Below are 27,576 nucleotides of genomic sequence, written 5' to 3'. Positions count from 1 at the left end.
TCTCCTCCTGGGGACCTTCTGTACCAACTCTCTAGAAGTAAAAGTGGGCCTTCTTGAGTGACCCCCCTTTTCACTACCTGCAGTGCTCCTAACAAGGCTGTGGTGTACCCCAGATTCCTCCTGATCTTCCCCGGTGTAGTCTAAATCGACCCTAAGATTGGGTCAGTCTCTACCTCCTCCTCCTGGCTACTTGAGTTGTCCTAGTCAGTGTGGAGTAGTAATCTCAGAAGTAGACTTTGGTTGGGATTTTTCCCTGTCTTCAGGTTCCTGGAAGCACACATCTCCCTCATTTCCTGAGAGTCTGGGATCTTAGTTGTGTTTTCCACTGTAGATATCTTGCTAGAGTAGTGTTGGTGCACCTATCTACTCTAAGCAACTAGACTCCCATAGCGTTTGTAGAAAGAGCTGTGCCATAACCCCAAATCAACAAACTAAGAGGCTAGTGACCCTAATCACTAAGTGTGGTGTGTCCTAAAGACTAGTAGTGGACTTTACTGTGGAAAGTTACTTGTGACAAAGTGGTAATGCATTTGCAAGTGTCTTACCTCACCGCTGCACCACTAATGTGGGAAGCTGGCCTGGTGTGTGGTGGACACCTATGGTGTTGGGACCTTATACCAGGTCCATGCAACTCCTATTAGTGTATGTAGGTAGTGTTGAGGAAGCTATGGTTCTTTAGGGGTAGCTGTGGATGAGCAGCCAAGGCTTATGTAGAAGATATGCAAAGCTTATGCAATACCACTATAGTAACACAGCAACTTGTCACACATGAAAGAACCACACATTGTTACAAAAATAAAGGTACTTTATTATAGTAACACAACACTAGATTACTTATAAGCAATCCCCCCAACTGGAGGTAAGCACTCACTAGTTATATACACAATAGCAATCAGAAATTGGCATAGAAACAATATGCATTGGCAAAACTTAGTGAAAATAGTAAGGACCCTAGGGGAGGGCCAAACCATATACTAAAAGTGGAATGCGAAGTGAAATCCCCCACCCAAGGATGTATAGCTGTTTGAGTGGAGATGGAAGACCTAGGAACCCCAAAAGGTGAGTACCTGAGTGACCCCCTGCAACCAGGAGAGCAGAGGTAAGTACCTGGTTTTCCCAAAGACTAACATGAGGATTTAGAAAAAGGATTATGCAAGAACAGGACCAGTCTAGGAGAAACCAGTGGTGGATTCTGAAAGAAGAGGACCAGCAAAAAAGGAGACTGAGTCCAGTCCAGTCGAGGATGGAGTGTCCAATGGGGGCAGGAGATACTACCCACCCTTCTGTGGATGAAGAACCAGGTTGAGGGGGAGAGAAGACCAACTGTAGAGCCCAGGGGCTTAAGAGGTGTCCTTGGAGCTGTGCAGATGGTGTCCTATATCGGTTGTCGGGTTGCAGTTGGTCAGTTGTGCTGGAGAACCACCAACAAGCCTTGGCAATTGCAGGAGGAGGAAATGAAGAGTTGCAAGGTTGAAGAGGACCAGCAAGGCCCAGGGGACTCGATCCTTGGAGGCAAGTCCAGGATGACACTCAGCAGTCCAGAGAGCCAACAGAAGCAGTCGCAGCCCCCACAGCAGAAGGTACAGTAAGTTGCAGTGAGGCCCAATCAGCGCACCTGAAAAAGAGTCCCACATCGCTGGAGCAGTAGAGGGGAGACTGTGCTTGGCAGAAAGAAGTGCTGGCGGCTGGGGCTCCTCTGAGCCTGAAGATTCCTTGGAGCAGGAGACAACAAGCCTTGGTAGTTGCAAGAGTCGCGGTTCACAGGGGTACTGTCCTGCAAGGAGCGGCAAGGGCTCACTGTCTCCCAAGTTGGACAGCTGGCAGACGGGACCAAGGGGACCAATCCAGACAACCACCTGTGATGCAGGATCCACAGAGTTTCCGGAGGAGAGAAGATCCACGCAGCTGTTTGTCGATGCAGTTGGTGCCTGCAGATTCAGTGGAGTGACTCCTTCACTCCAATGGAGATTCCATCTTACTTGGTGCAGGCTGGAGTCTTGTCATCCTCAGAGGATGCACAGCCAGGGAATTGTTGACGGAGAAACATTGTTGCAAAGTGGAGTCGGCGATGGAGATGAAGTAAACGATGCAGAGGAGGCCTGGTGGAATCTTGTATGTCAAATCTGAGGACTCATCCAAGAGGGAGACCCTAAATAGCCCTAAAAGGGGGTTTGGTCACCTGCAAGGTGACCACCTATCAGGAGGGAGCTGTGACGTCTCCTGCTTGACATGGCCACTCAGATGCTCCCAGGGGCCTCTGCAGATCTTGGATTCAAGATGGCAGAATCAAGTGGCCACCTGAAGGAGCTCTTGGTACCTCCCATGGGGTGTTGATGGACAAGGGAGTCGTCACTCCCCTTTTCTTTGTCCAGGTTCACACCAGAGCAGGGACCAAGTGTTCCTGGGCTGTGCAAACGGGTTTATGCAAGGAAGGCCCTAAATGTGCCCTTTAAAGCAAACCAGTGGTTTGGGAGGCTACCCCTCCCAAGCCGTGTGTAGGAAAGTACCATCTTGCCTGGCATGTTACCCCCATATTTCGTTGTTTTAGTTGTATGTGTCACTGGGACCCTGCCAGCCAGGGCCCCAGTGCTCATAAGTGTGCCCTGTATGTGTTCCTTGTGTGATGACTAACTGTCTCACTGAGGCTCTGCTAACCAGAACCTCAGTGGTTATGCTCTCTCATTTCTTTCCAAATTGTCACTAACAGGCTAATGACCAATTTCACCAATTTGCATTGGCATACTGGAACACCCTTATAATTCCCTAGTATTTGGTACTGAGGTACCCAGGGTATTGGGGTTCCAGGAGATCCCTTTGGGCTGCAGCATTTCTTTTGCCACCCATAGGGAGCTCTGACCATTCTTACACAGGCCTGCCACTGCAGCCTGAGTGAAATAACGTCCACGTTATTTCACAGCCATTTACCTCTGCACTTAAGTAACTTATAAGTCACCTATATGTCTAACCTTTACCTGGTAAAGGTTGGGTGCTAAGTTACTTAGTGTGTGGGCACCCTGACACTAGCCAAGGTGCCCCCACATTGTTCAGGGCAAATTCCCCGGACTTTGTGAGTGCGGGGATACCATTACACGCGTGCACTATACATATGTCACGACATATGTATAGCGTCACAATGGTAACTCCGAACATGGCCATGTAACATGTCTAAGATCATGGAATTGTCATCCCAATGCCATTCTGGCATTGGGGAGACAATTCCATAATCCCCAGAGTCTCTAGCACAGACCCGGGTACTGCCAAACTACCTTTCCCGGGGTTTCACTGCAGCTGCTGCTGCTGCCAACCCCTCAGACAGGTTTCTGCCCTCCTGGGGTCCAGCCAGGCTTGGCCCAGGAAGGCAGAACAAAGGACTTCCATAGATAGAGGGTGTTACACCCTCTCCCTTTGGAAAAAGGTGTCAGGGCTGGGGAGGAGTAGCCTCCCCCAGCCTCTGGAAATGCTTTGATGGGCACAGATGGTGCCCATCTCTGCATAAACCAGTCTACACCGGTTCAGGGATCCCCCAGCCCTGCTCTGGTGCATAACTGGACAAAGGAAAGGGGATTGACCACTCCCCGACCTGCACCTCCCCTGGGAGGTGCCCAGAGCTCCTCCAGTGTGCTCCAGACCTCTGCCATCTTGGAAACAGAGTTGCTGCTGGCACACTGGACTGCTCTGAGTGGCCAGTGCCAGCAGGTGACGTCAGAGGCTCCTTCTGATAGGCTCTTACCTGTGTTTCTAGCCTATCCTCCTTCCTAAGTAGCCAAACCTCCTTTTCTGGCTATTTAGGGTCTCTGCTTTGGGGAAATCTTTAGATAACGAATGCAAGAGCTCATCAGAGTTCCTCTGCATCTCTCTCTTCACCTTCTGCCAAGGAATAGACCGCTGACTGCTCTGGACGCCTGCAAAACTGCAACAAAGTAGCAAAGACGACTACTGCAACCTTGTATCGCTGATCCAGCCGCCTTCTCGTCTGCTTTCCTGGTGGTGCATGCTGTGGGGGTAGTCTGCCTCCTCTCTGCACTAGAAGTTCCGAAGAAATCTCCTGTGGGTCGACGGAATCTTCCCCCTGCAACCGCAGGAACCAAAAGACTGCATCATCGGTCCTCTGGGTCCCCTCTCAGCACGACGAGCGTGGTCCCTGGAACTCAGCAACTCTGTCCAAGTGACTCCCACAGTCCAGTGACTCTTCAGTCCAAGTTTGGTGGAGGTAAGTCCTTGCCTCCCCACGCTAGACTGCATTGCTGGGTACCGCGTGATTTGCAGCTGCTCCGGCTCCTGTGCACTCTTCCAGGATTTCCTTTGTGCACAGCCAAGCCTGGGTCCCCGATACTCTAACCTGCAGTGCACGACCTCCTGAGTTGTCCTCTGGCGTCGTGGGACCTTCCTTTGTGACTTCGGGTGAGCTCCAGTTCACTCTTCTTCGTAGTGCCTGTTCCGGCACTCCTGCGGGCGCTGCCTGCTTCTGAGTGTGCTCCTTGTCTTGCTGGGCGCCCCCTCTGTCTCCTCACGCAATTGGCGACATCCTGGTCCCTCCTGGGCCACAGCAGCATCCAAAAACCCTAACCGCGACCCTTGCAGCTAGCAAGGCTTGTTTGCGGTCTTTCTGCGTGGGAACACCTCTGCAAGCTTCTTCACGACGTGGGACATCCATCCTCCAAAGGGGAAGTTCCTAGTCTTCTTCGTTCTTGCAGAATCCACAGCTTCTACCATGGTGGCAGCTTCTTTGCACCCTCAGCTGGCATTTCTTGGCCATCTGCCCACTCACGACTTGAGTGTGACTCTTGGACTTGGTCCCCTTGTTCCACAGGTACTCTCGTCTGGAAATCCATCGTTGTTGCATTGCTGGTGTTGGCCTTCCTTGCAGAATTCCCCTATCACGACTTCTGTGCTCTCTGGGGCACTTAGATGCACTTTGCACCCACTTTTTAGAGTCTTGGGGTGGGCTATTTTTCTAACCCTCACTGTTTTCTTACAGTCCCAGCGACCCTCTACAAGGTCACATAGGTTTGGGGTCCATTCGTGATTCGGATTCCACTTTTGGAGTATATGGTTTGTGTTGCCCCTATACCTATGTGCTCTCATTGCAATCTGTTGTGACTGTACATTGCTTGCATTGCTTTCTATTGCTATTACAGCATATTTTTGGTATTGTGTACATATATCTTGTGTATATTTGCTATCCTCATACTGAGGGTACTCACTGAGATACTTTTGGCATATTGTCATAAAAATAAAGTACCTTTATTTTTAGTATATCTGTGTATTCTGTTTTCTTATGATATTGTGCATATGATACCAGTGGTATAGTAGGAGCTTTACACGTCTCCTAGTTCAGCGTAAGCTGCTCTGCTAAGCTACCCTTTTCTATCAACCTAAGCTGCTAGACACCTCTTCTACACTAATAAGGGATATCTGGACCTGGTGCAGAGTGTAAGTACCCCTTGGTACCACTACAAACCAGGCCAGCCTCCTACAGTGTGTACCACCTATTTGTAAGGGAGAGGGTGTTATCTCCCTCGCCCACAAGAAATAATTTGTTCTTCATTCCTCTGCCTGAGATGGTCAAGCAGCAGGAGGGTAGACCACTCCAGACCACCGCCTGTGATTCAGGATCTACACAGTTCTGAAGAAGAGCAGATCCACACAGCCAGTCGTCGTTGCAGTTGGTGCCTGCAGATGCAAGGGAGTGACTCCTTCCTTCCAAGGGAGATTCCTTCTTACTTCTTGGTACAAGCTGGAGTCTCGGCGACTTCAGAGGATGCACAGATGGGGAAATGTTTCAGTTGCTAGAAGGAGTAGGAGAAACAATGTTGCAAAGCAGAGTCGTCGATGGAGTTGCAGATTGTTGGTTCCTAAAGAGCCCAGTTGCGGTTCCAGTGGCCAGAAGATGAAGAAAACATTGCAGAGGAGTCCTGCTAGAATCCTGCACATCGAATCTGAGGACCCACCAAGAGGGAGACCCTAAATAGCCCAAGAAGGGGGATTGGTCACCTAGCAGGATGACCACCTATCAGGACTGTGACATCACCTACCTGACCTGGCCACTCAGAAGCTCCCAGCAGCCTCTGCACATCTTGGATTCAAGATGGCAGAACCAAGTGGCCTCCTGGAGGAGCTCTGGGCACCACCCTTGGGGCGGTTGTGATGGACAGGGCAGTGGGTACTCCCCTTTCCTTTGTCCGATTTCATGTCAGAGAAGGGACCGGGGGTCCCTGGACTCGTGCAAACCGGTTTATGCAAGGAGGGCACCAAACGTGCCCTTCAAAGCATACCAGTTGCTTGGGGAGGCTGGCCCTCCTAAGCCATGTCACACCTATTTCCAAGGGCAGAGGGTGTTGCCTCCCTCTCCCATAGGAAATCCTTTGTTCTGCCTTCTCCTGCTTGAGATGGTCAAGCAGCAGAAGGGTAGAAACTCATCTGGAGGGTGGCAGCAGCGCAGGCTTCTTGCAAAACCCTGCAAGACTGGTCGACGCAGTACAGCAGGAAATCTTACTCCCAATACTGGCAACAGTATTGGGGTATGATTTCGACAAGTTTGATACCAAACATGCCCAGGTGCGGAGTTAACATTATGTAGCTGAACACAGGAGTTACCTGTGTCCAGTACACAAGTAAAATGGCTTCCCTGCTCATACGCAGTCTGGTGTAATAGAACTGAGTTTGTAGGGGCACCCCTGCTCATGCAGGGGTGCCCTCACACACAGGTACCCGCACCCTGCCCTCTGGGCTAGGAGGGCCTACCATAGGGGTGACTTACAGGGGCCTGATGCAGTGACCTGTAGTGAAAGGGTGCATGCACCTGTTCACGCAGGCTGCAATGGTAGGCCTGCAGACACATTTTGCATGGGCTCCCATGGGTGACACAATACATGTTGCAGCCCATGGGGAACCTCTGGTGCCCCAGTGCCCTGGGTACCCAAGTACCATATACAAGGAACTTATAAGGGGGCACCAGTATGCCAATTGTGGGGTGTGCAAAGTCCTAGGCAACCAAATTTAGAGGGAGAGAGCACAATCACTGCGGACCTGGTTAGTAGGATCCCAGTGAAAACAGTCAAAGCATACTGACAGCAAGCAAAAAGTGGGTGTAACTGTAGTGAATCCTAGTTTGTTTTAATTTGATACAGGAGTTAGCTTAGCCTGTGGCTTGCAGACTCGTCGCCCGTCACCCAGTGACTTTTACCCTACTTAGCTTGCTCTATTTTAGCGCATTTATTTAATAAAATCTTTTAAGATGGCTCCCTTGTTTTGGGTTAGGCCCATGTTTTAGTTTGCATTATCAGTGTCACCGCGCTAAGGCATCAAGATCAAGTGACAAAGACAGACAAACTGTAGGTGTTCACTTTAGGTACTTTCCCTCTTCATGCTTTTGAGGGAATTGTTTATATTAATTACTGTCCCAAGCACACCTTGTTATCTATTGTTAGGGAACAAACCTATGTCAGGGGTCCAAGTAGATCTGTATAAATACTCCTCACTTTATCAGATAGTCAGAGGGATTCCGACCAGATGCCATCGCTGCTATCGATGCTGCACGTTGCCTTGACGCTGACCCAGTCTTCGTGTTCCTACGGAGTCTGAGCTAGAGGCCTCATTCCAAGGTAAAGAGGGTTGGGGGCTCTTCTCACGGACATGGCATTGGAAGATTGAGGTTTAACATACCTAGCTCACTTCTAGGCTGGAGGTTAGGCCTATCATGCTAAGTTATTAGGACATATCACACACTTCATGTTTTTTCATGATATTGCAAGATGTTGGGGGTCTTTGTATTAATGACTCTTGTCTTTACCATTCTGTTTCTTGCATTGTTCATTATCCTAATCATTGCAGCCCATGCAACTTATCGCAGAATGCAGTGTTGCTAAATAAAACCTATTGAAACATTACTGCATATTTTTCATTGCCTGTGTGTGATTGAGACATGTTGTTAATGTGAGAAAGGGGTGATCTCCGTTTAACCATGACACTCCCTGAGATGTCACACCTTTTACTGTTTTGGGTTTCTGGTGAGGTACTGCTTGTGAGCCGGAAGGGTTGGGATGACAGTTGCGTTTTGTTATAGGACTGACATAGTCGCCTACAAACATAAGTACTGTTATCCTTTTACCAGCAGTTTTACCTAGAGCAAGACTCCAACTACGATATGGCGTCACCAACGATGGTGTTCAGGCACTAATTTACGGGTACCCTAAGTGCCATTATACAAGACGTCCGTGGTCTTGGGGAAGACCTCCTCAGCTGAACAGGGATGACCTAATTAGGCTGTAGGTTGTTCGAGCTCGAACTCATAAAAGGACTTTACTCCCCACTTAGTGTGACTTGTTTCACCATCAGGTGGTATACTACAAACAGCCTCTAGTGTATGCCCCCTGTTAATTTCCCACTCATTTGTCCTTGAGGCAGGGATATCCTTCCTCCATTTGTTTCAGGTACCACATCTTTCTTTGGATAGGTCAGAGGCAGTATTTAATGCCCAGAACCTAGGTCCAACATTTACCCCCCACAGCCACCCTTCTCCAACTTTCATCTTGTGCTCCCACTCCATTGTGCTCCCTAGGTTCAGGCTTACCCTGTTCTCTAGTAGTGACACCATTTACCAAGGTAAATTGGGCTTCAGTAACACCTTGGGGTCTATATGTGATCAGAATTTGAGTGTTGGCTTTACAAGAAGTTCACTGATCGATATCCAACAGACCGTCTGCCAACTCCTTGTCTTTAAAGACTACCCTCACCGTGTCACAGGGCCCCCCCCTCCCAAGGCAATCCTCTTGGCTCTAGCTATGTCACTTCTAATGATTGAATACCAGTCATTCCTGACCCCCCTGTACCCAGTATGTGACTGTGTTAGTTAGGGAGTCCTGATCTTCCCTCGCACTGCCTACCAACTTTGGGACCTGATTTAAATAAACAGCTGTGCTGTTTGCAAATTCCAGACTGCAAGAGTAGATCCCTTTGTGGACTACCTCTCTGGCATAGGGGGATTGTGAGCATTATGGTTGGTGCCTCACAGGGTGAAACCATCTATGCCTCAGACCACTATTCCCCCACTCGAGTCTCATATTAAGGTTGTTCCACGCCTTCCCTCTCAGTTAGTTTCTAAAGGAGTCACTGCTCCTTTCTGACGCTTTTTAATGTGATTGTAAGAGAGTAGTCTGTGTTGGAGGGCTTGGGTTTTGTGCACAGTGGAAATCAAAGTACTGGGAACTCTGGTATCAATAAAAAGGGACTCCAGATGCAGTCTCTCCCTAGGTTCCCACCAGCCGCTTCGAAGTCTCTCACTTCATGACTGGCAGTGCTCTAGGGTAGTTCTCCACCAACCCTGGTTTCTAGGCTTGCAACTACTTTTTTGAGCACAGACACTTCCTCCCTCACACACAAATTGTATCCATTAAGCTTTCCAACGTCCTCAAAACCCCAGGGCTCTCCACAAAGGGGAATAACGTTTTTGAGATTCTGTAGGTGCAGTCACCTGGACGGATGGATGGGACTTTGGAGTTGGGTACACTCAGGAAACTTATATAGATTTCCAGTGGATGTGTATGTAGTAGCATGAGTCGTTTTGCCAAAAAAGTGTGGAATACACTTTTTCCTTTTCAAGGTTTGAGAGAGAGGAGAAGATGAGGCTATGGAAAGTAAGGGGGGGGTTGTGAATCTCTTCACATTCTACCAACAGGTTATCTAGCCTGTCTAATCAAACAATAGCAAAAAAAAGGGGGGTAAACAAATAGCGGGTGGTTCAGAAACAAAGTCCTGGTCCTGTGTATACTACTCCCGACAAATATATACATCAAAAAGATATACACAGTTCCATTGTAACAGGTATGTACCTATAAATCACAGGTCCCTGGAAAACAAAATTGTTTGGAGTGAAAGCCCTCACTCACAGTTCGGTGACATGCTTCATCATAGGGCTGTGCTCCTCGTCAGGCCAGCACTGCAATGCCTGACGGGCTCTTTGCCGGAGATCTTTAGCAAATGATAATGAGCCGGTCAAAATGAGTGCTGATCAAGGATTGGTATGAAAAAAACAGTTAAAAATGACCAGAGGTACAACCTATTTTAATAAGGTGTCTGACCTCTGACATGATTAAAAACAGAAGTCGGCGAGGGAATAGGACAATGTCTACACTCCCCATAACAAACAGAAAATGATCGTACATACCTGTGTATATCTTTTTGATGTATATCCATCCTATCACACAATTTTCCCCTGCTGTTTTTAACGTTTTTGTTTTTGGCTTTAGCAGGACCAACAGCTTCCTCCTGGGCCTTTCTTTTTCCCATGCTTCAACTAAATAGGTCACAGTGGGGGAGTGAAGCAACACACCACAGCACCGAACAAACACTTAGATGTTACTACAACCAGTTATCAGAAGCAGTTAAGGCCTTGCACCGTAGGGCCATCACAAAACATAAGCCAAAGATCCGGCACTTCCCTTTAGAGCCGAATTAGTAAATAAAGCAAAATATAAACACAACAAAATAGTGAATAGCCCCTCAAGATCACCAAAAGAGATGTTAAAAGGAGCAGACCACAATAGTATGGTACCATTAGTCATGAGTCCAGACAGTACCTTGCAATAAACTATGGAGGTGTGGCCAAGCCTAGCCTCCTCCCGGCTATGACAGACGCAGACGGACCCAGCCTTCGTCTGGGCGTGGCTTGACGGGTCGCGGCAATGCTGCATGCTTTATAGCGCTCCTTCAATTCAATTAGCCCCTCCTCTGCGGAGGGCAGTCTGGGCAATGGAGTCCACTCTGATGCAGGCAAGAGTGAAGTGGCCTCCCGCAGGACACGGCAATGCAGCACGTGTAACAGCACCCTTCAATTTAATTAGCCCTTCCTCAGCCAAGGACAGTCTGGGCAATTGAGACCACTCCAATGTGAGCAAGATGTGAGCAAGAGTGAAGTAGTGAAAAAGCTAGTAGCCCAATTTGCAAGTACAGCATTACATGCTGAGAACTCTGCTGTGCTAACTTCTGAATGGGGCTACTGAAGGTGGTACCAAATGAATCACCACATTTACCCCGACCTGATGCCCATGTTGAATTTAACGTAACTATTGAGTAAAAGCAACTTTTAGATGTTGCCACTGTTCGCCAGGTTTTCTAGTGGCCACACACAGATGTCGGCTACAAAGTAGTCGTCTGTCCTCCTGTGGCAGTGGAAACGACTCCCAGAAGTAAGATAAGTAGAGGCCTGCCATTGGAAGAGGTGTCACCTGTTCCTGGCCCGGAAGCCTAACGGGGTGTGAGCCCAAAAGGCTTGTTTCAACAGGGAAGCTGCCTTGGAAGGGCAAATGGTGAACACATACAGGAGGGCCTGCTCTCTTGTTGAGGTAGATGGGCTGGTGTCGGGGACAAGTTGCCAAACTGTTTTTTCTTCTGTGGGCATGCAGCCCCCAGATAGTGACATCTCCAGAGTGAATTACCAAGTTCTACACAAAGAGAAAGGGGTACCACCATTTTTGGAGTAAGCAGAATCATGCACTCTGGGTTAGGTAGATTAAACATTTTGCAGAAAGTCATCATCTGGTGGGAAAGTTCATACTAACCCATTGGTTAGTGACCGTCGCATCCCCTGAGGGCTTTTTCTGGTCAGAAATCGGGCACCCCTGACTCTTAGGCCTCAAATCACATCTTGAGAGAGGACCGAAATAGGACTGATGCTGCTCCCTGGAGTTGGCAAGAGAGAATGCACCAACTTGAGTTGCTTATCCATTGACTAGCAAAGCGAGGGCTGTGCCTGTAGTGCCAGGCTCATGGAAACATCACTCCAGAGCCCCAGACAGACAAGGTGAATTCAGTAGTCAGTTGGCTGGCTTTCTGTTACAGCACCAGGGCTACAAAAGCTGAAATAGCCTTTTCTGGCAAGTCAGGAGCTAAAATCACTTGACAGCCACTGACCACTCATGTCCAGCTTGGATAGCCAAGTCTCAATGCTCAAAAGTTGCACTCTGAATCTGTCGGCTCTCGGAGAGTGACACTATCCTTCACCAAAAGGAACTGGTGGTTTTACTGTGACTGGAGGCCAGTAGTCCAGTGGCTACTGGACTTCTGCATGACCAAAAAGGACTTTGAGGGACATTGACCCCTGTGGCCACAATCGTCCCACCTGGACCGTGAGCTAAGGTGTAACCCCCAGGAAGACCCCTGTTGACTGCACATCATCTTCAGTATCCATTATTCCTTCAGTTAGGCCCATATCATTGAAGTCTATGGCAATGCCTGGAACTAGACTTGTGACTGCTTTGGTGCCAAAGCAACTGTGCTACTACTCCTTATTGGCCACCCTGAGCTGCTCCCTGTGAGATTTGGTTGCCCAACGTGGGACGGAGTACCCGAAAGCGTCTGTTTTTACAAAGTTACAAACTTTGTGGTTACCAATGATTATTCATGCTTTTGGGTAAACGCTGAGATTTACTTATTGCTTAGAGAATCTATATCTCCAGAACTCTCTGGTGGATTTTGTTCAATTTTGTGTCTAAAAGTTCATAAAAATAAGGTCTATCTTTAGAAATTGGTGTCAAATTTATTTCATGTTGTTAATTTCCTATTTTGTTGTTTTGGGAATTTTAAATGCTTCACACTTGTTCCTTTGTTTAAGCCTGACGGCTTGAAGCCACAGCTACCCAGGGTTGAGCTAAGGTTTTTACAAATGAGCCTGACTGGGCCCAAGATGGTTTCGTGAGTATTCCACAGTAAGCTAGCACAACCAGATTGTGTAATACAACACAGTTCCTCACAATGTCTCACTCCTCGAAAGCTGTTCTACAGTCGGCAGCACAAATAATATCTAATACAAAGAGATTGAACATATCACCCCTATCTTGGCTCCTCCGATATTGCATCCCCTGGAAACCTGTTGTACTTCTTGAATGGCATACATCACATATAAAACACTAACGTAAAACTGCTCGCGCTACTTAATATTAGAACTGAAAATTTGAGCAGGTACAGTTAATGTGAGAAGCAAGAGAACCCATAACTGATAAGTCTCAGTTGTCAATAGAAAATCTACAATGCTATGCAAATTCCAAAAGGACGTGGAATGGCATCCTTCCACATACTCGAATGGCTTGTTCTTTCACATCTTCCAAGAGCTAGACATCACATGAGCATGCAAGTTTCCATTCTTATTGAAACCTCAAATACAATATGATTGTATGGGCTTATAGTCTGTTTTTTTTCCACGATATTCCCCTTAGCTGATGTTGCCCTAGAATTTTATCCAGGCCTGATATTAGCTTACTAATCTAACCTGCTGCACTGCCTCTCTAGCCTTCTTAATAACTGGGAATTTATTTCCTTTACCATGGTACTCCATAGAATCCTCTTTTTCAGGCAGATATGATACTGTATGTGATATTTAACCATGATATTAATATGTAAACTGTAGGGAGTTGGGTTCTGGTTGCAGTAACCCCCCACCACCAACACTTATTGCTTGGTTTTTAGATGCAACCTCGACTGAAGTGCACTGGGTTCCTGCTAACCAGGCCTCTAGTATCAGTGTTCCTAAACTAAAAAAAAGACACCTGGTCAGGCCCTTCAGCCTCCTATAAACCCCTAGTAAATGCTACCCTTGGCACCAAGGGCAGGGGTAGTGAAGTGGGCCCTTCAGAGCTGCAGCTCAAATCTTATGCAGACTGCATGACAAGGTGATTCCAAAATTGAAAACATGACATGGTACAAAGTCTGGGTGCCATGTCCCCTAAAGACTGCATGCAATATATGTAAGTCATCCCTCTGGAAGATCTTACAGCACTGAGGCAGGGTGCATTATATTACATGTGAGGGCATATCTGCATGAGCAGATATGCCCCTGCTAAGTCTTTGTCGATTCGTATGCATATTAAGTGTACAGGGAAGCCATTTTAAATGCACATGCTGAACACTAGTCAGTACAAGTTCCCCAGCTACATGAGTCCTGGAATGCTTGGTATCAAAAATCTCAGAATAATAAACCCAGACTGATTGCAGTGATGGATTTTTAATAATTGCACACAGAGGCACCTTAGAGGTGGCTCCTGAAAACTTACCAGCTACTAGTGTGTTGACTGACTGGTCCTGACCAGTTCAGCCACCACAGATGTGTTTCTGGATGCCAACGATGTGATCCAGCACTCTTGAGGCTCAGAGACAAAAGCCTGCACTGGGCAAAGGTTGTTACCTCCTCTCCAAGGCTGGATGGACATTCTAGGGCAGGGAGCTTCAAAGGCCTGGCCTTTGTAATGCGACCCAGGTCTCCCCAGATGGTGGAGATGACCAACCCCCCCTGTCCTGTCCCCACTTTTGGTGGCAGCACAAGTGGGAAAATTAGTTAAATTAGGAGGAGTGCTCACTTCATGCCAGTCCCACCCCTAAGGTGGATGAGCTGAAGTGGACACTACTTCTTAAATTCCTCCATCTTGTTCTGAAGGAATTAGGCCACTAGGGTTAGGGTTATGCCCACTTCCCAGCAGAAGTGGTCATAAGAAGTGTGTAGTCACCCTGAAGGTGGTCAGCCCATTGGACACCGCCTGGCACTTCCTGTAACACCCCTAAATTGAGTATTTAGATGGCACCTCTGAATCCCAAAAACTAAGATTCCTGACAACTTAAGAAGAGCTGGACATTACAGCGTCGCACCAGCATAGAAGACTGAAGACACCAACTGACTTGGCACCAGCCCTACCAGCCTTTCTGCAGCCCTCAACGATTCTGCATCAAAAGGCGACTCTTTCTGCAGCTCAGCAACCTCCAAAGCTCTGGGAGGACCTATCCAGAAGAAACCAACTTTAAGAAAAAAGAACTCTGCCCTGAGTAACTGTGAAACCGCACCCAGACCCACCTCTGCACCCGTCGCCCATGGCTGGAGTGGCCCACCAGTCCTCTGAAGGTTCCCTAACGATTCTGAACTCGAGACCACCGTGGGTTGACACCTTCCCGACACTGCCTCGAAGCCTGCTGCCTCAATCCGAAGACTCTCTCTGACTATGACCACCCAGTAAGCTGTTTTCCGACGTCAAATGACACCCCTGCATCTGGAGCCCCTGGACCTTGGAAAGCTGGACCGACTGTGTCCCTGAGTCCTTCAACTTCCAAATTTACCTTGAGCAGCTGATGGTTTTCTTCATTCAGCCTCCTGGCCCAAGCCTGCAACCTTTTTCCAAAACTAACCTCCTCCATTGACTTGCATTGGGCGTCTGACGGTGTGTTGGCACTCTGCACCTGGCCGCCCCTGTGCTGCTGATGATGTACGTTTGGTGTTGCTTTGTGGCCAAAACACCTCCCCAGCCCCTCCCCCCCAACCTGGTGCTTGCCTCAGCCCCAGGAGATCAACCCCTGAGAGCGCTTTACTCACCTGTGAGCAGTGCATCTTTGGTCACCCCGACTCCATTGGTTAACATTGGGCGCCCAGTGCTGTGTTGGCACCCTGCACCTGGCTGACCCTGAGCCGCTGAGGGTGTAAGCTTGGTGCTGCCTTGTGGCCTCCCTTGTACTCACCTAAACCCCCGGAGATCAACCTCTGACGCTGCTTTACTCACCAGTGAGCAGTACATCTTTGTTCACCCCCAGTCTCTATTGGTTAACACTGGGCACCTGATCCCAAACTTGACCTCTGCACCTGGCCTCCCCTATGCCATTGTGGTTGCACTGTTGGTGCTGATTTGAACCATGCTTGGTGTTGGCTTAAAACCAGAGAGGCTGGAGTGGTATGTAGAGTACTTACTTGCAAAACTGTTCTTGTTTTCCTTCCATAGGTTACCATTGAAGAATCTGAAAATTGCACTGTCGATTTTTGAAACTGAAAAGTATTTTTAATTTAAAAACTGCTCACCTTATAACAAAGTTCTTTGGTTCAAAACATATATAAAAGCAAATGTTATTTTTCTAATTTGGTCTTGGATTTATTCTTTGAGTGTATGTCTCATTTATTGCCTCTGTGAGAACAACAAATACTTAACACAACTCCTTGATAAGCCTAACTGCTCTTCCACACTACCACAAATAGAGCATTAAACTTATCTATTTCTGCCTCTGCAAACCTTTGAGGGATCCACTGGACTCGCTGCACGGTGTACTTCATTTTAGTGCACCATATAAAGAGCCACCCTCCTACATAAACTGTCAAATAATGATAAAATATCTAGCATCTATGTCTGTTCATCACTGCCAAATCTGATATAGTGTTATGGTATTATACATCTGCATGCCAAATGTTTGCACTGCGTAAAAAATAAATAGGGTATGAAGTACAGTCTGCGTGCATCAGAAAGTGATGCAAATGCAGCTAAATGTGCAAACAAAACATAATTTGCTGCAGACCCTATTGTTTTTTTCTAACAATATGCTTTCCTATGGTATCAAGCACTGAAAGCTTATGTGTCTGGCTTGTAACAAAGTGTCGGGATGTTTCCATCTATGTTTTAACTCATTCAGCAGTCCCAGTTTCTTGCACTAATGTGTCTACGTCTTGACTGGCTTGCATTCTCCCACTGGCTTATCCACAGAACCTAGTCGGTGCTACTCTGTGGGGGGCCTGAGAGTGCTGTTGGTAACGTGACAGCTCAGTTATGAGGGTGCTCTTGGAAGTGTATGACTACTACTCTGTGAGGTATGAGAATGCCTCCTGTGTTATTTGACTGCTAGCTTGTGAGGGTTGTGAGTGCTGTTTGTAGAGTGTGACTGCTACTCTGTGAGGGATGTTGTTAGAGTGTGTCGGGCGCTTTCGGGCCACATTCGCCATGGAGAAGTCGGTGTATCAGAAGATGGAAGAGTGATGGAAGCTGTAAATGTACTTTTTCCACCTAGAAATCCGGTTATTTTGAAGACCATTATGAGATGGATTCGTGAATCTGGCTGTATGCCGTTATAAGGAGCCCTGTGTGATCAGAAGCTGAAGCGAGAGAATCACGTTTTTTGTGTTCTCTTTCTAAGGGAACGCACCAACATTGTCATCAGGTTTGATTCAGATGGGAAAGACGAGATTTTTAAAAAAAAATCTGCGATATCAGTCATCGAATATTAAAAAGGAATTGCCCTGTTGAAGGCGGTTCTACGAATCGGAGTTTTTACCGCCGAAACGCGCGTAGGCTTAGTTCCTACGATTGTTAGAATGAAATATGAAATTCTAGGGTCCAAGTAACTTTCTCTTATGAATTAAGTGGAGACGTGATCTTGTTCTAAGTCACAATATGTTATAACTGTGAATGTTATTTAGGCTTTATAGTAGTGCCATAGAGAAAGTATATATTCAATTTGTATTTTATTGTATTCTGTATAGTTTGGACTTCTTGTTTTCTTCTTTTTATGTTATGTTTCTATCATTTTCTGTGTGTTGTCTTGTATAACTCCCTGTCTTTGTCCATTTACTATTTATATAAATGTGTGTGTCTTTCCCTTTGAACATGTAGATATGTATATATCTTTCTTGGATTACTATTGGTGTGTTGTTGTACATACATATGAAATAAATATCATTTTTGTATTGCACTTATCTTGATTGTTTGGTTGTTTTACATGGTAAACAACAGTGAATATTAGTTGTAGCTCAGTTCCTTTTCTTGTGTTCAAGTAATTCCCTGGTTGGGCTACGCATTATACCAGGGACCCTCGATAGTCTTTTCTCCGTTAGAGTGTGTGCTTTCTAAGGTGTAAACGATCAGAATGTTGTGTGGAGTGTGAGCGTTTGAGTTGAGTGTGCTTTAAGTATGAGTGACTGCAGGTCTGGGAGAAGTGTGATTAATGTCAGTGGGGAGTAGCTGTGCAGCTAAAACATAGCTATGGCCGAAGCCAGCCATAGTGATGTCAGAGTTTTTCTGATGGATACTTCCGACTACAGATTCCTCACCTGTAGAATATTCCTCAAGCGCCAAACTGGATCTATAAACTTTATAGCAGTACTCCTGCTCGTTGGGAGTTGGAGCAGTGCGGCTCCGCACCACCCCAGCAATGACGAAGCAGAGCACCCAATTTCATTGTTCTTCAGTATCTACTACATAATTTCCAGTGTGCTAGGAAAAGATGTCCCCTCCTAAAACTATAGGCTTCAAACCATGCTGAGATGGTCTGAAACAGATCCCAGTGACAGACCCAAACAAGCGGACCAGTTCTGAAGTTTCCAGTGGAAGATTCTGTGCTGGGTCCGATGTCTGACCCCAAACTGACTTCAGCATAATCTTCACTAATGTCGTGCTACGAAATCCTGAAAGTGCAACTGGTCACCATACAGCTGGATTCCAATCCTAGTCCTCTTCTAGAAGGGGTGTGCCTTCATAGGATCCCTTGTTTTTTCAGCTCAGATTCTGATTAAAACTTGCCACTGCCTAGAAGTGATTGTGGAGATAGGGATGACGCACCCACCCATTATGACAATATTACATTTTTCATGGACATACAAGAGTCCAGTGCGCTTGATACCTCCCCTGATACTGAGTTTAACTCACCATTTGGCCCTCCAGCTGATGAGTGCTTCATTTGTAGAGGTGATTCGACAAGCAGCTAAGGTCCTTGATGTATTGCTACCCTCCACCCAGGTAAAACAAATGTCTTCATCTAAATCTTGCAGCCTGTACTAGCCACACCTGAGCCCTTGATTCCATTCAATAAGGTCTTCGCTGATACTTCAGTGGATACCAGGTTGAAGCCATGTTCTTGAGTCCACCATAAATAGGCAGGTGGGTAGATGACACAGACCTGTGCCTGGCAACCCGGATTTCCTCAAAAAAACACTCTACCCCTGAAAGCCTGGTGGTTCGGGCTTCAGTCAGCAGGGTAAACCTTCCAACTCATTCCCTGCAATTCCCCCAGATGAAGAGTCAAAGTCAAAGAGGATTGAGGCTTTTGGAAAATGAATGTTCTTCTCAGTCAGCCTGGCATTGTGGTCATTCACCACAGTTTGTTTGCCAGATATACACACGCCTTCTGGGACGTGGCCAGCTAAACCTTGGTGGTGGCCCCTAGAGCATCTCTGACTCAAATCAATTAAGACGGTCAGAATGTGGCCAAATATATGATTCTGACTGGCCTGGATATTACTAATTGTCTGGGAAGGGTGATTGGCACTGTGGTGCTCCATGGCCATGCATGGATGTGCGTCAAAGGATTTTCTGGAGAAATACAGGCCTGTCTCATGGGCATGCCTTTGAATAGCTCATGCCTGTTCGATGAACAAGCCAACTCTGCTTTAGAAAGCTTTAAGGAAAGTAGGACCATAGCACACTCTTTGGGTCTCTTCAACCCTGCTGAACAGTTTCAGAAATTCAGAAGCTACTCTAGGGGGCTGGCATTTAGGCATCATCAGTCTCCCTAGCCTCTGGTGAAATCAACCCAGTCTTGTTGAGGGTAGGCGTGAGGCTCAGGCAGACACATGCAGGCCATCAACGGGAACCAGTCTTCCCAGCCTCCTTCAACTGCAGCAACAGCTGCTTATCTGCTTTTTGCTTACATTTAGTGGTGCATAGCCACCTGATAGGAGCCAGAAGCCAGCATTTTCTCCCCGGGTGGTAATTCCTCATGTCTGACAGATGGGTCCTTCAAATTGCTCGGCATGGCTACATCGTACCCTTCATTTCGGATTTGTCAAAACTTTCGCCAACGTCAGAGCAAATTTCAGGGTAACTGTCCATGCAAAGGAGCTATCGATAAATGTCCACACTTGGAAATAGGAGAGGGTTGCTACTTTAATTATGTCCTTATACCAAAAAAGAATAAAGGACCTCAGCCTACAATAAATCTTCATCCTCTGAATGCCTGCCTACAGAAAGACAAATTCAGAATGCTCACAGTGGTCCAAGTTCTGTGAGCAACTGGATGGTACTTGGACCTGCATGTTCCCATTCTGCAGTCCAGCAGACATTACTTGTGGTTCAAGGCAGGCCATGATGATTTTGAGTTTGATTTGCTTCCCTGCAGCCTCACCAGTGCCTTTCAGGTGTTCACAAAAGTGATGGCGGTAGTCGGGGATACCACCTCTCCCAACCTTGATGTGACTGGCTGTTGAAGGAAGGCTTGCCACAGTCAGCCGTAGACCATCTCCAGATGACAGTGAACCTCCTCACACTGTTGTGGTTCTCAATCAATGAGCCGAAGTGGCACCCAACTCCGTTGTATAGGCTTCCTTTCATTGGAGCTGTCCTGGATACAGTACAGTTCAGGGCCTTCCCTCCTTGCAACACATCCAGGACATTTGGTCTGTGATCCTGGTGTTTAAGCCACAGTCCTGGATTTCGGCAAGAGCACCTATGAGGCTTCTTGGCCTGTTAGCCTCCTGCTCGTCAACTATGCCAAGTGGCATATGCGGGCTCTGCAGTGGAGTCAGGTGTTCCAGTCGACCAAGCACCATGGGGAACCTGTCAGACACGATGCAGGTTTCAAAGGTGACTGTACACGATCTGCAGTGCTGGGTGTGTGACCTCAGTTGGTACAGTGGCGGTTTCCTCTTTCCACCCAGAGATGGCAGTCGTGACAGATGCGTCACTGCTGAGTTTGGGAAGCCATCTGATTGATATCAGAGAACTCTGGTCTCCAGTGGAAATATGGCTCCATACCAGTCTGTTGGAGTTGCAGGTAATTTATCTGTTGCTGAGGGCCTTCCTGCCATCCGCAAAAGGAGGCTAGAACAGGTGCTCATGGACAACACCACCACTATGTGGTACTGCAGCAAGGCTCTGAGCCGCTGGAGTTAGTTAGAGCATCAGGACATCTCCCTGATTTTGAACCACCAACTACGATCTTTAAATGCAAGGGCTAATTAGCTCAGCTGGCGATGCCATGTAAATCATGAATGGTGTCTGCATACCGTGGCAGCAAAGGCCATCTTCCAACAGGGGTGGGGGGACCACTGGCTAGATCTTTCTGCTACATGAATGTGTATAGTCAACGGTTTTGCTTGTTGGGGTTTCAGCAAAGAGACTGTAGGAGATGGATTCTTCCAGCCCCAGGTACTCCTCACCCAAGTTCTAAAAAAGATCAGGAATGACGAACACAAATCATCCTTGTTGCACTGAACTGGGGCAGAAAGGTGTGGTACTCGGAGCGTAGGGGCATGAGCAACTGCCTTCTGTTCAGGCTCCCACTTCGGGACAGTATTATGTTGCAGCAGCAGAGCAGGGTTCTGCACCCAGAGCTGTTCAATCTACACCTACATGCGTGAAGGTTGAGCAGCAGCAGTTGACTGTATTTCGTCTACCACCAAAAGTTGTGGCAATCATCCTTACTGCCAGGTATCTGTTTACGAAATCCATTTATGCAGGACGCCGTGACAAACGTATGGCCTGCTGTATAGTCCGCAGGATAGACCCTTTGCAAAGCAAACTGTTGAATGTTTTATTGTTTGCCTTTAGCTTAGCAAGGCCTTGCAGTGGGCACTATTAAAGGTATTTGTTGGTCCTTCAGCCGGACCAACCAACCTTGTTTGAATCACCTATTGTGATGCAATTTATTAAAGGTTTAACACATTCACTTGCTCTTTACTTTTCTCATGTGTACTCCCTTTGAGCCGATGCAGAGCAGCTTGTTACGTCTCTAACCTTAAAAACGGTCTTCCTCATCACAATCACTTCAGCCCGTCCCTTGAGTGAACTCCAAGCTTTATCGCTGCAATAGCCGTACACTCCCTTTTTTCTGGACAAACTAGTGCCGTGGACTTGGTCGCCCTGCTTGCTAATAGTTGTACCTCCTTTCCACATTGGGCAATCCATCACTCTTCTACCATTCCATGCCCAACATCACCCATCGAAAGAAGAGGACAGGCTCCATCGGTTGGACTCCAAAGGAACTTTGAGCTTTTACATTGAACATGCGAAGACACGTTGAAGGAAAAGAGGTCTCTGTCGAGGTGGGTAGTCCTCTGCATTAAAATCTGCTCCAGACTGAACTGAAAGGCCATTCCACCGGGGCTAAGGCTGCTACTTCTGCACTACACCTTGAGCAAGACTTCCTTGGTGTCTATTCTAAATCTGAGGAATCTGTGGTTAGAAGTTTCCATCAGAAGAACAAAGTACCTCCAATATTGCGCTTTCTGGTGAATGCTGTATCTAAATGCAGATTCCTCATCAACTTCCCCGTTCTCCGAAGTGGATTATTTTTAAAATCTAAAAAGATCCCAAGTTACAGCTTGTATGCTGGTTTTGAAGATTGTATCTTGTGCGTCTGAGGGTGTGGAGAGTCAAGCAAGAAATGCACATCGGTGCACAGGGGTGGTGCAGGGCCATTGATAAAAGGTTTCCAGATACAATCAGCCCCTGGGGAATATATTCTGAAGTTGAGAAATCTGCAGTTAGAGTATCCACCAGAAAGAGCATTTCCAAAGGTGAATGACTTGTTTTTTTAGGACTGTGCATAGCGCTTCGGTGTACAGCAAGCTGAGCTTGGACAGCTGAACCTCCAGTTAATGCTCAAGATACTAAGCTTATCTCACCTTGCTGTAGATGTTGGGAGTAGGTGTCACTGCAGGGTGTGGAAACTCTTGAGAACAGGTTACATAACACATACAGGCCCCTCCCGGCTCACCCACTGTAGAGCTGTACAGACTTCCTTTGTAATATGGCTGGAAAACTTTTTATGTAAAAGGTTGTCCCATCATCGAATATTTGTGCTTGCAAGTGTGTCTGTACTGTGCGGATAGATGCACTGAACTTTATGTAGGTACATTTAGTACTCTGCGAATAGCATGTTGTAGCCATACTCACCGAAGAGTAAGTATTATTTAAATACAAGGACGTCACACTTGCGCACACTAAATCGCTGCATTTGGACACACCACTTGCCCTTTTACAATGCATGACCTCATTTCTTCTTCTCTTTTCGGCTGTTCGTAGATGAGGCGAATAAAACTGGCGATGGGGACCTTTCTAGCATTTCAAGTGAAATGGATCACGGTGCGAAATGAAGGTTTGGGCGCTTGGACGTCGGACATCGCAGTTTTCACCCTTTGTCTTCAGCTTAAATTGACAAATTGCCGAGCTGCTTGCTTAATTGATTTGTAAAATGTAAAGCGAGCTGTACCTGTGATATGCACTCTTAGTTGAACACTGTGACCTCCTCCCCAAACTTATTTTGTTTCCCTGGCCAAACTGTTGTTTTTATGTTTTGTTTGTTGAAAAATGTTTCAGGATGATTTCACTTTTAAGTAATCGAGGACTGGAGAGCTCAGATCCCCCTATAAATAAATAAAAAGTCACTCACCACGCTTTCTGCCAACAAGTCCTCTTCACTCGATCCTCTTCTCCTGAGTTTAGCTCCAGGGCCCCAGCTAACTCACTTAACCAGTCTTGGCGCTGCTCTCATGCTGTTCATCTGTTGAGGTTGTCTTCAGAATGGTCACAGAAAGACTACAATTTTAATGTGGCTTCTAGCTTACTGCGTTGCCATCTGCGTGAGAGAAATAAGGTGCTCTGTGGCAGATTACTAATACACCGAAGCACGAAGTGTTGTTCCACGTTTATCCATGAGCATTGTTGACTGTCCCAAAACTGTCCGGCCAACCCATTATTCGCACACAGTTTGAAAAATGCATACTCCAAGTTGATGAAAGTATTAAAATAAACTGTAAATAACATTAAGTTAAACGAAACTCCCCATTAACCTCGAGACATGAGCTTAGAAAGTCTCTTCAAGTAGATATGAGGTTGGAATTTTGTTCTGGTAACAACTTACTCTCCATCCAGGAGTTTGTCTTGTGTGATACCAATTGATGGATTGGCCTGACTGACTGCAAGCTATCACGCTTAATCAACCCTAACTGCGAGCAAGAACAAATCCATTGCTGTGTCTTTTAAGACAGAGCAGGGATAAATTGTTCTGAATGCTGAGATACCCTCTCCCTCCTCTGCAGGAGATCTCACTAAAGTCAAGTGAGGTACATCTGACAAAAAAATTGCCTTTACAAGCATTGTCGCTGTACCTCAGTCGGAGAAAAGAATGGGCCTTCACTTTTTCCAAAATGTCATTGGTGTGTCAATCCAAATGAAATTTAAAAAAAAAAAAGTATGCCTATTCTCAAGCAATAGCTCAGCTTCGCATTTCAATTTCACATTTGCATCTGTTAAATCAGCCAGTTACGATTAGTCAACGTGTCTATCGGCCTTTTAGCTCACTCTCTGCATATGTTGAATTTAAGGGAGCAGTGATGTGCCAAACACCAGGCATGGCTCAACTTCGTTATAACGCATCTAAAAATCGATTTTTTTGTCGCAAAGCCCTGTCTGCAAATGTTAATGGATAGGGCTTTGTGTCAAAAACCATGGTGGTTACATGGGAATGCTCATGTACTACCCATGGCACACCCCTTTAAGTAAAGTGCTACTTTGCTTTACTTTGGAGCTACTTTCCAGTGTAAGTCACATTTTGCACTGGAAAGAAAATCCCAAATAAATATTTTGCGCTAGTTTGCGTCACTTTTGTGATGCAGAATTTTAGTAAATCTACCCCCTAAAGTTTTGTGTGCAATACTGAAGAATACTTCAACACAGCAGTGGCTCAGATTTAGAAACATGGTTACCCATGCGTTCTCAACCTTACCTATGATCCATCTGAACTCCTGCTGTTAACACCCAAGATATGACAGTAATAAAACAACCTATTCCATACACCTCAAAATGCTTCTGAGCTTAGTCCTTTTATCAAGTCTTATTTTATTTTTTTATAATTTCTCTAGAACAAGGTGGTATTTTTTTTGCCGGGAGTTGGGGGGAGGGGTCGTAGTTCTGTCTAATCAGTACTTGATGAATTTTCATGATGTATTCTTGTGGTTTTTTTGTCTCTTCCTTTCCATTTTGGATCAGTAACAATATCTCATGAGATTCAAAAGCAGAAAAGGAAGGGACAATTAAAGCTGACAACATGACTCAAATGTTGCGATAGCTAGAAGAGTAACATTTCAGACAGGCATTCCTGTATACCCTGTGTCAGAAGTAAATGTAATATCAAACTATCGCCTGGACTGCCAGAGGTTCAGAACCCAGTAACACCAGTACAGCAGCAAGTGCTCTGACAACTTTCCCTAGAGAGACCGTACTGCCATGAGAATGTGTGGTACCCATGCTTGAACCGACTCAACGCCTGGCTTGCAAGTGACCGTATCTACCAGGGCAGGCTCCATTGAAGAGCTTCACCATTGACTTTTTCTGGGGTTGGGCTTTCAAGGAAAAAGCACTCTACAACAAACACCTAGAGGCAAGTGGAAGGCAGTGCACCTAGGGCCTCCACATGGACACATGTCCAACATGGGCAGTGTGTTTAACCAGTGTCCTCCAGGTATGCTAGAAGCAAGTAGCAGACTTTCCAGAACGACGTCCTCAGGCGGGTCAGTGCCATAACAGAAACTTTTCCTCATTATAGAGTAGTAAGAATGGGACTCAAAACTGTTCTGAATGTCAATCATCCCAAACATATCTTATTATATATATATTTTTAAAGTTAGCCGTTCCTGTAGGTATTTCTTGGTACCCAGCTGAACATCACGCAATAGGTGTCCCTTTCAAATAAACTACTTCAGGCTGAACTGAGTATATCGCAAAAAACATTTCATTTTGCTATTCTGTCATGTGATATCCAGTCTTCAATCCAGAGGGAAAATACTTAAAGTCTTCACTGGCATTATTTCTGGGCTTTAAATTGTGTCATGGCTTATTACTTAAATAAGTAAATTCCTGTTCAAAGTCAATGGAAGCAGTTTAGAATAATATGACGTTTTCCTTGGCAGGTTATCTGCTAAAAAACAAGGGGCGGTTGTCAGTTTAACCTCACCTGTTGTCACAAACTTTCTGTTCTTCATGAGTAGTATCAAATAGCTAATCATTATATAATAGCATTGATATCACATTTATACAGTTGCAGCTTTTTATTGCTACTTTTCATTATGTGCAGTTTGTCAGACGTCAACAACCCCATGGCAGGAAAGGCATGTTTTGTTATTTGTGATTTTTCCATAACATGTTGATTCCTTCGAGAATCTCAGAAACCTTAATTTTCCAATTAAACTTAGACTGTTTTAAGTCCGTTCCATACACTCTGCATTTATTCTGCACAGGAGACGTGCACAATATGAAAAATATTAACATACTGTATATCATTTTTTGATTACTGGAAATGTTGAAGAATATTGCTAATTTGTATGTATTGTATTTAGAACTAATACATTTCTGTCTGTATAAATATATACATATGTGTATAATGACAAAGTTCCTGCTAATTGGTTTGTCATTGAAAGTTTTTTTAAAGAAAATCTTAACTTTTCGTCTGAGAAGCATAGACTATTTGCCATTTTCTCAGGTATGATGGACCAAATGTAACAATCTATATTATACAAACTGCATCTTGCAAAAAATATATTTACCTCAGTTTTCTTTAGTTCTGTGGATAAACACCATGTACATTAATACGTTGTCAATAAATGTTACTGAAAACCATTATTCATCTGCTTGTGCTGAACTGGTTTAAACCTATTTTTTCTCGTTACTCAATGAATTCTAAAATGCAAGTAGTGTGTTTATATTTAGCTTTTCTAGCAGCACAATTTCATATAAAAAGATTGTCTACAGAAGCTTAACTTGTGATCAGGTTTTCAAAGCTTGCATTTTTAACAATATCTTCTTCCACGCTAGCTCAGTTTTACCCACTGGTCTGCAGGAAAGTGGAGAGTTGCCAAATGAGATATTTTATCTACTGGATTGTGCAATGGATCTAGTCAGCACTCCAATTTTTTTTTTACTTATATCACTTTATTTCGAGAGCGAACTCTAAGTGCCAAAATCCGAGCAATTCTTAGAAAGAATCAAGGTGATGTACCTACGTTTAAGACATACATACTTCATTTTTCAAACTACGAACTTTCTTGGAACATTGATACAGACCTCGTATTTTGGCTCCCGTAGTGAAATACTCAGATATACACACACATTATCTGTTTGACTTAATTTCCTAACTCAAGAACAACGCCAATCAGCTTTTGCACAACATGCAGTGCTTTTGGGATAGTTACTGCTATTCTACCATGCTTTGATTTTCTCATTCTACAGAAGTCTTGACAGTAACGTGCTTTATCTGCTTAGAAATTCAATTATATGTCTGGTATCATGGAGGGCGCAGGCACTTAGGTTACTACTGATCAAATACAAAGATAGCCTGCAATTGAGCCTAGGCCTGTCGAAGCACACACCACAGAAGGTGCATCCATCAGACATGGGCGTGGTGAGAGATGTTGATTTTTGACGAGGGCACAGGAAACCCCAACCCCAAGATAGTGAGTTCTGTCTAGCTGTCAAGGATCAGCAGTTAGCTCTGGAAGTAGTCATATCTGCATGTACAGTAATTATCATGGCATTGCCTCCTACCATTCTCCGTTTAAAGGAGCATTGTTTCTTAAATAAATTCCAACAATAAGTATGCGGTAAATGTTAGATATCAATTGTGCATGAGCTAATATAGACATTCAACATTAGTTGTATTTTAAAATCTTCAAGATGCTTTAAAACAGAAAATAACCAGCGGAGTCTACCCAGTACTAGGTGTTAAATCAACATGCAGAACAAATTCAACATAATTCTGTACAAAAATAACAGCATAAAATTGTCATTTAGGTGGGTG

At 45.7% G+C, this 27,576-nt stretch overlaps 1 protein-coding gene across 1 annotated transcript in view; it reads left to right on the top strand.

Annotated features, from left to right (window-relative positions):
• WASHC4 (WASH complex subunit 4) overlaps positions 1–26,402 on the top strand; it is a 923,504-nt gene extending 897,102 nt beyond the window's left edge. Inside the window, exon 33 of the mRNA XM_069228973.1 lies at positions 22,809–26,402. Within this exon, the coding sequence (XP_069085074.1) occupies positions 22,809–22,879 (71 nt within the window). The 3' untranslated portion in view covers positions 22,880–26,402. The remainder of the gene's footprint in view (positions 1–22,808) is intronic.
• The last annotated feature ends 1,174 nt before the right edge of the window (positions 26,403–27,576 follow it).

Source organism: Pleurodeles waltl, chromosome 4_1, assembly GCF_031143425.1.
Source record: "Pleurodeles waltl isolate 20211129_DDA chromosome 4_1, aPleWal1.hap1.20221129, whole genome shotgun sequence".
NCBI classification, from domain to species: Eukaryota; Metazoa; Chordata; class Amphibia; order Caudata; family Salamandridae; genus Pleurodeles; species Pleurodeles waltl.
This window is presented reverse-complemented; position numbering and strand designations above follow the sequence as displayed.